At 41.9% G+C, this 13,052-nt stretch overlaps 1 protein-coding gene across 2 annotated transcripts in view; it reads left to right on the top strand.

Moving 5' to 3' along the window:
- LOC124281123 overlaps positions 1 to 12,642 on the top strand; it is a 34,660-nt gene extending 22,018 nt beyond the window's left edge. For both annotated transcript variants that reach the window (XM_046717139.1, XM_046717140.1), the window contains exons 2-10: positions 193 to 1,210; positions 4,840 to 4,860; positions 5,492 to 5,598; positions 6,790 to 6,860; positions 7,266 to 7,377; positions 8,240 to 8,456; positions 9,000 to 9,173; positions 10,468 to 10,791; positions 11,329 to 12,642. In XM_046717139.1, the coding sequence (XP_046573095.1) occupies positions 193 to 1,210; positions 4,840 to 4,860; positions 5,492 to 5,598; positions 6,790 to 6,860; positions 7,266 to 7,377; positions 8,240 to 8,456; positions 9,000 to 9,173; positions 10,468 to 10,791; positions 11,329 to 11,699 (2,415 nt within the window). In that variant the 3' untranslated portion in view covers positions 11,700 to 12,642. The remainder of the gene's footprint in view (positions 1 to 192; positions 1,211 to 4,839; positions 4,861 to 5,491; positions 5,599 to 6,789; positions 6,861 to 7,265; positions 7,378 to 8,239; positions 8,457 to 8,999; positions 9,174 to 10,467; positions 10,792 to 11,328) is intronic.
- Positions 12,643 to 13,052: the final 410 nt, after the last annotated feature.

The raw sequence follows: 13,052 nt of genomic DNA, 5'->3' as shown, positions 1-13,052 counted from the left end.
GAGAACGGACCGAAGTAATGCCGGCCCTCGCAGCCACGAGCACAGGTATGGTTGTGGCAAACCAAGAAACACAAATGCAGCTAACAGGGTTCCGGATCTTGTTGTCATGGAAACTAACCTTTAAATAGAAACACTGTCAGTTCTAACTTTCATAATGCTGTTGTATGAATATACATTATTTCACTGTTTCAGTACCAACCGCTGAAATGGCAAACAGAATACAACTACGGAAATGCACCGAGTGCTTCGCCCGTTGCCACGGCAATTTCCAGTCAAGGGTCAAGGCCATCAGCTCAGGCAAGTTCAAGATCAGCCTCGTCGTTATTTCCTAGAATAGGTTCGGGTGGAAACCTGGACACAATCCCTGAAGATCAGTTTCTGGAGCGGGGAACAGATTTCCGATTCGTCGGCGGCGTCAGGAACCCAGTGTTTGAAATGAGTGACTTGCAAAATCCGTTTCGTTCCCAAAACAGACGTTATTCTGAAAGTGATCTGTTAGATAGAGACTACAATCAGAACGGCCAGCGTAACGAGGCGCCCCACTTCCGGCGCCAACAGTTAGACTCTGACGGAAATGGCGATCGTGATCACCTGAATCGGCGAAGAGGTTTGCATGACCATGACCCTCGCAGTGACCTGCGCAATGACATGCGCAGTGACCTTCGAAGTGATCCTCGTAATGACATTCGTAATTCCCGGACTGATCTGCGACCTGATTCTAGAACTGAACTGCGCCCTGACTTACGCACAGATTCCCGAAGTGACCTGCGCGGTGACCAGCGTAGTGATTCCCGAAGTGACCTGCGTGGTGAGACTCGGAGTGAGGTCAGTGTTGGCGGAAAGAGTGCTAAAAGCGGGCGTAGTGAGAGCGTTGTGAGCGGTAAAAGTGACGAGACAAAAATTACATCGCTCACCGCAAATAGTGACCGACGTCAAGCGGGGTCAAGGTCGGGCAAAGAACGTCGCCCAAGCTCGACTCCAAGTCGGCGAAGTGGGGAGTCCGCTAGATCATCATCATTGATTTCAAATAATAACAATAAACCCGAGCCCACTGCTCAAACCTCCAGCACTATTGAGATCCCTATTGAATTTATAGAAACGCCCGCTACACGCATCAAGAAACTGTTCGGACCTCTTATAATGTGTGTGCTGGTCATCACGCTAGCGGCGAGTCTTGGCGCCGCCATCTACTTCGCTACGGTTCTGAAAGGTGAGTTCATTGAAGTCAGTGCATGTTTCTCTCTTCAGGTGTATGATATCGAGGCCGCCTCGGTGTTATTGTCAGTGTCGTACTTGAAGACATCAGGTACTTGTTGTTTCCCTGCCTGCCGTAAGACATTAATACAAAAGGAACTGTTAGGTAGGCAGTTAGACTATTGCTTAGTCTCTGAATATATATAATTTTGATAGTAACAAACAAGCCCATTTAAATTGAAAAGGAGCCCTACGGAGATCAGAGATTCAGAGCCTGAGGAAATCTAGGCTTGCTTTATTTAGGGCTTTAGCACTGCTGAGAGGGCTTGGCAGTAGGGAAAATAATGTGGTTCAGGGACTGTGAGACAGGCTAGTAGGCAGTATGTATCCTGTTAGTTGGGTTTCCATGTCAAAGTACGGCATGGTATCTGAAAGGGCTAGCGCTGTTAAACCGGCGGTAGTCCGGACTACTTACAACACGCACGTACGCACGTACGCACGCACGCACGTATGTATGAACGTCGCTATACAAGTGCAATAATACTGAACGCAAATATTTAGATTGGGCCGATGAACTTAATCTCTCACAAGACTTAACATTTATTTGTCCGTTTAGCAATAACAACAATGGTTAGCAATATCAGCAATAATTTCAGCAACACCTACAATAATGTCATCATTGTCGGCAATGATTTCAGCAACTTCAGAAATATTGTAACTTATTGTTTTAGCAAGAATTTGAGCAATATCAGCAATACAAAGCAATGTAAGCAATGTAATAATGCTTTATACAATGAAATGGCCCACGATACGTGAACAGTGGTCACGGCTCGAGGCGCCATTGACGCGGTTTATCGTGACCCGGTCAGTGTACTAAAGTCACTTATAACATCTCGGTCACTGGTCTAACGCGAGATAACGTATGTTCTCGCGTGACCTGGTGACACGGTAAACTGTAACCGCTTTTAGAGATGGGTGGCGACAGCAATAAACAAAGGCTTGTAAGGATTATACCTATATAAAAGTGCCACGTGGGCAGTGTATCTTCACAGGGCGTCACGTGCTATTGTGAGAAAGAGGTCGTGATTCAAAGGAATCGCGATAATTGAGGCTGTTCTTGATTCAAATTAATTCCCTCCGTGGTGTACTGGTCAGAGCGTCCGCCCGGAGAGCGGAAGGTCGCGGGTTCGATCTCCGACCGCGTCATACCAAAAGACGTTAAAATATAGTACTTGTTGGTCCCTGCCTGACGCTCGGCATTAATGGGTACAACAAGGACTGGTCGGCTCGGAGTCAGTATAATGTGTCTGAGTGCGGTATTCATGCTTCACTGCGGCATGGTATCTCAGTGGGCAAGCACTATAAAACCAGCTTAAATCTGGGCTAGTACAAGCAGCCGCACATACACATACACACGCATGCACGTCGTCATATGAACGAAATATTCTCAAGCACGACGTTAAACCCAATTCACCTCACCTCACCTTCAAATTAATTCAGGGCATTTAGTAGAAATCGAAAAACTTCAAACCCCCATCTTCTTTATATTAAGAATAATATCTCCCCTGCGACTAACTGTATCGGGTCGGGTTCGGTGATTTAGTTGATTGTTTCATGCTCATGATGTCAATCACTGGAATGACGTTAATTACATTATATACAGACTACCTTCATATAGCTGCAATATTGCCGTGGCGTTAAACAACAAACAACTGTTTATAGATAGGATATAAATACAGGTGTATGATTCCCACACGGAAAGCCCTTTGTGGACACCATTGCCGTTATAAGGCTGGGATATCGCTCCATAACTGAGGGGGCGGTGGGGAAGCCTAGAGGTTAAAGCGTTCGCTCGTCACACCGAAGACCCGGGTTCGATTCCCGACATCGGTACAATGTGTGAAACCCTTTTCTGGTGTCTCCCGCCGTGATATTGATAGAATATTGCTAAAAGCGGCGTAAAACTACACTCACTCACTCGCGTCACTGAGCGAGCGAGTTTGGGTCTTACGCCGCTTTTTGTAATAACCCAGCAATATGACCGTGAAGAACCATGACCAGCGAACACTTTAACCACTAGGCTACCCAACACAACACCCAATTTAGTTTACTCTTTCCACTTGCCTATAATTTTTATCACTGGATTGTCTGGTCCTGATTGATTCTATACCTAACGCCGTCATATACTGGGAATATTGCTGTGTGAAAACAACAGGCAATACGTCTGTATATATGTAATCATTGCAATAACATAAAATATATTTATAAATGAGATTTTTTTAAAGCATTATTGTGTTTCACGTTGTTAGAAAATCACTCCCATAAACAATAAACAGTTATTTATAATAAAGCAGGACATTGATTGCATTGGTGCTAGACAGTAACGGATTGTATGAAGGTGTATTTATCGAGTGGTAGTCACTTCGTGGCTGCCAGTCAGGCATGGCAGATGTCAGTGCCACAACACTGCCCGGAGCTGCCGTGCTTTCTGTTCTACGTGACAGCTTACAGGCTCTTTACAGTGACGACAGGTTTTGGTCGCTACCTAAGGTTTCCGTGCAACTTGTTTGGCTATGGAAACTCTATTCTTAAACGGTTTACGATTCAGTGTTATCAGAGTAATGACGATGGTAAATCCGATTTAAGTGTCTTGTTGACAAATAAGTAATCCGTTCGGGAAATGTGCGTTTTAGAGAAATTCCCGGAGAAGAAACTGACAGTTTGAGTGAGTGAGGAAGGGTTTACGCCGTTTTAGCAATATTCCAGCAATATCACGGCGGAGGACACCAGAGATGTGCTTCACACATTGTACCCTAGTGGGAATCGAATCCGGGTCTTCAGCGTGACGAGCGAACGCTTTAACCATTAGACTACCCCCACTTCCCCTTCTGACAGCTTGAATAATAAGAAAGGCTGGTTTTCTCCTGTATCACAAATGTATTTCGATAGGAGTTAGATTGGGAAGAGGAAGATGTGTAAAGCTCCCTTAGAATTGGGCCGGAGGGTGACAACAAAAACGTTTGTCGCTAATATATTTAATTTACATATATGAATAAAATACTATCCTCATAAACAATGGGGTATACCTGGTGAGAATTGGTCTTCAGTAACCCATGCTTGTCGTAAGAGGCGACTAACGGCATCGGGTGGTCAGGCTCGCTGACCTGGTTGACAGATGTCATCGTATCCCAATTACGTAGAAGGATGCGCATGATGTTGATCACTATATTGTCTGGTATAGACTTGATTATTTATATACCGCCGCCATATAGCTGGAATATTGCTGAGTGCGGGGGTAAACAACAGACCAACCAGCCAACTCACATTTATGGTCTTGATTTTGTGGAAATTTTATCAAGGAAGAAACAGACAGACGTTTTGGTTGACATGAACAGAGAGGCCATTGTTTCAGCCCATGTTTCAATTTCCTGTCACGTTTTGATTGATAATACTGGAAATTTAAAATAATATTTTTTAAAATGACAAAAAATAAACAAATAAAAATACGACAAAAAACAAAATGCACTTGAAATATCGATATAAAGGTCATAAGCTCTAGTCTGGCTCATGTTTTAAAATCATTCATATGCAGAAATGCTGTAATGCATAACCTTAGTCTACATATCTATATATTTCTCTTTGCAGATGCTCAACAACAAACAATAGGTGAGACAAATAACAATACATATATGAACTACCTAACTCTCGGGGAAATACAAGTATAAACCCATGCTTAATGGTGACTGAACATTAAACGACAAGATTGTTTATTGTTGTGTTCTAGACTTAGGTTGGTGGTGTTGCGGACATTTTCACAGTTGCAACGTTTTGATAATACATATATTGTTTTCAAATCCATTTTTAAGTGTATGCTTTCTTTTGTTTAACATATTGCATAAAAAAGCTTCAATGTTTTCATGGCAGATAAATAGATGATTTATTCCATCTTCTGTGTTGACATTAACAATTAACACATATTTTCTCATGGTTCTTCGTCAGTCTATTGTATCACCGGAGAATCAATTCAGTTAAACATGTTCTAGCTTATGTCTGTGAATGATAAATTCAGAATTTTAATGTTATGTCAATATACATGTATAAGAATAAAGATTTGTAGCCTCAGCATATACGTGTCTCTACATCTCTACAATCCAAGATGGCGGTCAAATGTGAATAACGAACACCGGATATAGCGAACTAAATTTCTTGGTCCCTTGGAGTTCGTTATATCCGTGTTCTACTGTAAATGGAATCTGTCGTTTCTAATCAGTTTTAATTTAATATATGTATTTTTCAGAGATTTTAAGGGCACAGCTTGAGATGTCAATGTCAACGTCCGGCGTGAACGTTCAAACGTTAAGTTTACGGCAGAGACAGAATCTGACAGAGTCCTACTGTAAACAGGTGAGATACGTACGTCATAGCGAGGTAAACCAAACTGTGATTGAAAGACTTCAACACAGCGCCATTGTTTGTACAGATGATTGAGTAAGCTGCCAATATGTAGAAAAACGTGTCACAATGATGAACACATGGTATTTGTCAGTCTAGTGGAATGTAGACAGGAAAGTGTAACACATTAAAGTGGGTGAGTGGCCAAGTGTATAGATGACAAGTGTTTGTGACAGTTTTCCTGCAATATTCCTGCTTCTTGGTGGCGAAAATTGTCTTCACATATTACACCCATGTTTTGATCGAACCCGGCCAACGCTTTACGTTTCTTGACGTTCCTTCTCACCCGACGTTGATATGTGAAAGATACATGTAGTTGAAAACAGTTACTGTACAGGGCCCTATGCTGTAGCTGGAAACTTACTGATCTCTGTATCAAACAGCACACGCGCAAACAAACAAACACAGGTAAACAAACAATCAAATATACAAAAAACAAACATACAAACAAAACCGTAACATTGTTTGATAGTCATCTATGCAGGGAAAGAAGTTGAGAAGAACCGATATTTTCCGTGACTAAAGTTAATCTGCCTTATCTGGTGGGTATTGCAACGCACAGCACAATCGTCGATTGTGGGTGTTCCTTAACTTGTTTTCGTGGGTATTTTCGAAACATTTCTCCTTTTAATCAGGTATTCATTGATAGTATTGAATAGCATACACACGTTATATTGCAAACACAATGAAGCATCTTTGCGTGAACACTGACTGACTGAGTTTGGTTTTACGCCGCTTTTAGCAATATTCCAGCAACATCATGGCGAGGGACACCAGAAATGGGCTTCACACATTGTACCCATGTGGGGATTCGAATCCGGGTCTTCGGCGTGAGGAGCCAACGCTTTAACCACTAGGCTACCCCACCGCCCCTCTTTGCGTGAACAACACACACGTGTTACAATGCTGATAGCCATTGGGTAGCCCAGTGGCTTAATCTTCACTTATCACGCCGAAGACCCGGGTTCGATTCCCCACATGGGTACAATATGTGAAGCCCATTTCTGGTCTCCCCCGCCGTGACATTGCTGGAATATTGCTAAAAGCGGCGTAAAACTAAACTCGATCACTCACTACAATGCTGATTGAATTAAGCGTCTCTGGGTAAACTTTGACTTTAATTCATATTATTTGTCTTCTCAGGTGGATCTGTTTTACAAAGAGAGTTCGTTGTTTCAAGATACATATAAAAAATGCCAAGTGGACTCAATCACGTAAGTGGATTTATATTCAATAAACGTTTTGTCATTTAAACATTACCACCGACTCACTAAACCAAAAAGCGGTCATGATGCGGTTTACTCGAATCCGTTATCTCGAGATGTCGTTTATGACGAATCTAACTCTAACTTCTCAGCAAAATTCAACGTATTCAGAAATGCGATTTAAAAAAATTTCTTTTGCATACAAGCTATGCATGCATGCACTAAAGTAGCACTAGGCTTTTTGTTTGGATTGGTTATAATCTTGTCATTTTTTTTCAAACCGTAAATAGATTTCAGAAAAGATGTTCATGTTTTGGATCCTCGACGTATTAATATACCATTCTGCAGCTAAACCACATGACTCATTACCGCTGTTTGGTATCACTCGTTGACCAAATATTCGTCTTGTTTCAGGAACAACAAGATTAAGTTTACTCTGTTCTTTGAGGACGAGGAAGACAAGGCAACCACTGACAACATTGTCGACGTCCTGAAGGGCCGTGCTACAGATAGGGGCAAGTCGATGGTAGGTGCAGCTTCATATCATACGACTACAGACTGAGAGTGAAACAACTACTGCGATAGCGAACATCTATTACAACATACTCTTGCGATAGCGATAGTACATTGCGACTAATTATTGCAATAGTATTGTCAGTTGAAGTCATTACAATAGTCTGTTTGCGGTGAAAACGTACCGATGAATTTCACTTTAAACAAAAAAGTAAATCAAATAAAGTGAAATTAAGATTGCGAATCTTCATAATTTTACCTTGCCAATTAAACATATAAATTTCAGAATTTTATTCAACTTAGGATAAAAGTTGTTTAACAGACGATCATAGATTCAAATCGCTATTATTGCTTTGTATTACAAGGGAGTAAACGCAGTAATTGGAACAGTGATACAAATGCACGTGTGGTACGTGATGGGCGTTAACTTAGACCAACCCTAATTCTTCTCGGTGTTTCATTTAATGTGCATACCCCCTTGTAATACAAACCAACAATACCGATTTGAAACTATGATCGTTTGTTAAACAACTTTTATCCTAAGTTGAATACAATTCTGAGACATAAATGTTCAATTGGCAAGGTAAAATCATGAGGATTCGTACTTCTAATTTCACTTTATTTGATTTACGTTTTTGTTTAAAGTGAAATTCATCGGTACGTTTTCACTGCAAACAGACCGTAATACCTTACAACTATTTAATAAGAATAAATAACCATCACTAAACTATCGATAGTCACACATACTATTGTTCGTGTCGATTCGTCGATAGTTCGATGCATCGTTACACCAGTAGCTACGACTAAGTGTTGCTGTATACTAGAGAAACCATTTTGAAACAGCGTCTTAATGTTCTTGTTCATGATATGGACAGGTCCAGATAAACCAGTTGAAACTGGATATTGCCAGTGCCAAGGTCACGGTAGAGAAGGTCAATGATGACGAAGAATTAACGTCTACGTTTGCGACACCTCCGTCGCCTAAATCCCCGACGACGAGTAGAACAAGGAAGTCAACTTCATCTACATCAACGTCATCGCCTACCGTGACGCCATCCACCGCTTCTGTTACACAACAGCCCCGGTCATCCAGTAAGAGCGTTATGCTTGGTCTCGTGTGTTTGATTGAGTGAGTGAGTGAGTGAGATTCAGTGCCACTTTGGACAGTATTTTCACCGAGCGCATTACCATGCAAATGAGGTCAGCAGTCAGCAGTCAGCAACTCTCTTTAGGCCCCAAACATCGATTAAATGACTTGGAGATCAACAATCAATGATTCATTGACTCACCTTCCAAAAAGATTTGGACTAGGTTTCCTTTGTATGGGAGTTTCTGCAGACTCCAGTGGCTTCAAATCAAACAGCACTACATGGGACAGTTTACTGAACGACGGGGGTACAGAAACACAGTTTCTGAAGTTGTATTATGTGAAAATATTATGTCATCAATCACATAAAACGGACATTAAACGATCACGAGATTTTCAACCAGGTGTGTGTACTTTCTTTTGCACGTCAGCATATTGCTCATAGCGAAAATAATCCCAACTCACTCGGTTCAATTAAAAGTAACATAAAGAAACATGCTGTGGTATTTCTGAATGCATAAATCATGAGAAATGTTTGTGTATTCCAGCACCCGACCCATGTGTGGGTAAGACGGGCGACTACATACAACATCCTCGGCAGTGCAACCTCTACATCCAGTGCCTGAACGGGGAGAGTGTTCTGTTTACCTGCCCTACCGGCACGGTATTCAACATCACGCTCAAGGTGTGCACTGTCAAGAACGACAACATGCAGTGTACAGGTAAGAATAAACAAGATTTAGACATTATCATACAAAAACGTAAACTGTTCACTTGTTTTATCACAGCTGTGTTAATGTAAGGTATTTTAAAATATTTAAATTTTAAAAGTCTTAAACCTATCGAAAATATTCTTCCATTTAAACATTAGAATCCTCCCTACATTATTACAGTCAAGCACCGTTGTGTCGAAGATGACCTACGTATATATCAGAGGTTCGACTCACCCGAAACATGACCGAAATGATTAAACAAGGAAAACACAGGGTGCAAGCTTTTATTCCGAATTTCGGACAACTGCACGTTCGGCACCTCGAATTTCGACAAAACGGCCTTTGGATGTATGAATATATCCCGATGCCACGAATGATTACATTCTGCTTAAGACAATCTCAGTCATTCTTTATATAATATACCCTGTCTCACAGTCCCAGAGCCCAGCTCTTCCTGTAAAGCAAAACTGACTGACTGACTCAGAGCTAAAGCTAACATTTTGGGTCATTGAGTTATTTACTCGCTTGTGTTCATCTCAATTGGGTATCCTAATTTTCCTTTGAGTAACCAAATAAATTGTACTCACCTCACTCAAACTCAATTGGGTATTTTGCCATTTTCCATTAATTTTAAAAATATAATAAAGTTTAAATGTTAGTGTTTGTTATTTATGTTTCATCTGTAATATGAAAAATGATAAGAAAGACTGCTGTCACGTTGTCACGTTCATGTCCTGAAATAGAACCTCTCAATATACCTAAGTTATTTTATCTATCCACCGGTACCCAAGCTAAGATTTGACATTTTTGTGTGTACGCATGTAAGATCACATTTATTGAGTATTTACAAAAATTCAAGCGTACTTGTACGCTGTACGCAATAGACTTAATAGGAATTGAGTTTTCCCAAAAACAATTGCGTAATTTACGCAGATACGCAGCTTATCTGTACCTCTGCTGACTGAGTTGTGGGTGTTTGCAGTGTACTTAAGGGCTAGAAACCGTCCAAAACGCAGGCAGAACACGTTTTTGAGCAGCTAGCTGATGAGCGAAATAGCTGAAAGAAGCGTCAGTAAAATCTAGCAACAATCACCACTTCCTGGTTTTCCAGCGCCCAAAGAGCAAAATGCGAAACATCCTAATGTTCGTGTCGTAATTGTGACGTAATTATTGACTTTTACATAACAATAATGTGAAGCAAAAATGTCTCCGCCTCACCGCAACAATACTGCAATATTACTCTTATTCTTTTATATTCACTCTTAATCGCTCATCATTACATATGTGAACTTGACCCTTCCAGCCGACCCGTGGGACCCCTGTAAGTCGAACAGCGAGCAACAGTACTACCCCTACCCCGAAGACTGCAGGCTGTTCTTTCAGTGTCAACACAACAAGTCAATAGTTCGGGTGTGCCAGAATAACCACGTCTTCGACTCAGACCAGAAGATCTGTGTCCCTCCGTCCCCCGATGTCAAGTGCCCTTCCCCTCCCGTCCCCTCGCCTCAATCCGTCATCGCGCCAGTGACGCATAAAACAGGCGACAGTCACGTGACCGGAACGACAAACAGACCCGGAACCGGAAGTACAACTACCCCGCCACCTATAATATATCCAGGAAGACCAGGTTGGTTATGAATTCAGCATTTTCTCGAATCAAGGGAGGCAACTGTGTCTCAGTGAGCTAGCATTGGCAAATCGTACGAATTTAGTGTCAGTTCTTAGAAAATATTCGTTGATGAACGGTGACACGTTTAGGTGAGATACGTTATAGTAGTACTGCCTCTTTAAGATTTGTTTGAAATGGACAGACGCATTTGTTAATGGGGGGCGCGTGCATGGGCCGCACCCATTATCTTGACGGTTTGTTGGTCTGTACAGGCAGGTCCCATGCGGGAAACTGACTGCCATATGCCCTTTCATGGCAGTCATTTACATAGCGATCATGGGACAATGGGTCTAGTGGGTAAAGCGTTCACTTCAGTCCGATGACCCTGGTTCGATTCCCCTCGTTCCTGAACTCCAGTTCTGGTGTCCCCAGTCATGACATTCATGACGTCGTTTTAAAACCTGCGGACAGCTCAACTCAATCGCAGGGCAGGACCTACATTTTTCTTCTCTTAGAAAACTTAGAAATATATTTATATCTCATTTCTTTTTTCAGAGTACTCTTCAACTCCCTGTGCAGACGGCACCAATGGTGGATTGTACCCAGACCCTTCCAACTGTAGCCGTTATATCCTCTGTGAATACAAAAACGAAAGAATCATGTCATGTGCGAAAGATCTGTACTTTGACCCTAAGATCAAAGTCTGCATACCTGCCAAGAATGACCTCTATTGTCCCGACATCCGACCTTGTGAAGGTCGCGATCAAGGTTTTTTCCCCCACCCACGTAAGTGCAACAAGTTTATCATGTGCAACGACGGAAAGGAGGTAATACAGACGTGCATGCATAGCCTCGTTTGGAACCCACACGTGAACTCTTGTGTTCATAAAACGAACTCTGTCAGTTGCCCGGATGAAGACACGTGACTATAATGATGACGTCACGCCGATATGTATCTGTGATAGAAGACAAGTTAGAGCGGGACTCTAACTATAATATATTGTTCCTTGTTGTGGTATATTCCTTGTTCAATGAATGTTCTGTACGTTTTATGAACAGGGCCAGTCGGAGTGATTCAGTAGAACTGAATTCTTGCATTCATACTGTACATTGAATCACGGCTAATGAATCCTGTCCTAATACCGAGTTAGAAAGGACCACGACAATCTATGGTGGTCGTGAGAGGCGACTAACAAGATCGGGTGGTCAGACTCACTGACACTGGCTTGTCTGGTCGAGATAATTTCAGGCTACTGTCGCGGAATTAAAATATTTCTGAGTGCGGCGTTACAAATCAGACTATCACGCACAAGCACATACACGCACAAACGGACAGACGCAAACACAAAAACACGCACTCGTTTCAAATGATATGAAAAGCTGCCACAGAACGCAAATGCATGTCGTACAGGTTGTTACAGTGTTGCTACGACATGTTTTCATGACGTTGCCATGACGACAAACTTGTTACCAGGGTCAACAACACAAGAAGAAACGAGTAAACAAAGCATTGTGAACAAGTGGTAACTTCTAAATTTTGGACACTACCCATTAGAACTTTAATGTTGTAATATAGGAAATACCGGTTGGAATTACAATTGCTATTTATCTACACAGACATGTACAAAGTTTCTTTGATATGACAATCTGTTAGGGCTCCCTTAATTCTGGTTTATTACAGAACCAATATTTGAGCTACATTTCCCGATGTATTTCATGAACTATCGGGTATTACGTGAGACCCCTCAAGATTCATCCTCCATTGTATGGATGTATGTTCTTTAAATGTTACTGGGTACAATGTGATGTTTTTGATATATTCGTTGTCACTGTTTCTATTTATGCAATAAAACCTCCGTGTTAACCTGATCTTGGTTTTATCATCTCATGAAACTGCTCGAGAAGCTTGGCACCAGAGTACCTGCCTAACCCTGACATCATATCACGCGACACACCTCGTGTCCCCGATTCTACTGATCTCTGCTTGTTCATCGTGATTTCACCGGGGTACTCTTGTACTGACTGACTGACTGAGTTTGGTTTTACGCCTCTTTTAGCAATATTCCAGCAACATCACGGCGGGGGACACCAGAAATGGGCTTCACACATTGTGCCCATGTGGGGATTCGAACCCGTGTTTTCGGCGTGACGAGCCAACGCTTTAACCACTAGGCTACCCCACCGCCCCGGGGTGCTCTTGTAAGCATAATGGCATCACATGGGTCATCTATGAATAAAACTACAGATATCACAAGATTCGTATTACACTAACACTAGAA

The sequence above is a fragment of the Haliotis rubra genome, unplaced genomic scaffold, assembly GCF_003918875.1.
Source record: "Haliotis rubra isolate DU_JTF1 unplaced genomic scaffold, ASM391887v1 Scf28, whole genome shotgun sequence".
Taxonomy (NCBI): domain Eukaryota; kingdom Metazoa; phylum Mollusca; class Gastropoda; order Lepetellida; family Haliotidae; genus Haliotis; species Haliotis rubra.
This window is presented reverse-complemented; position numbering and strand designations above follow the sequence as displayed.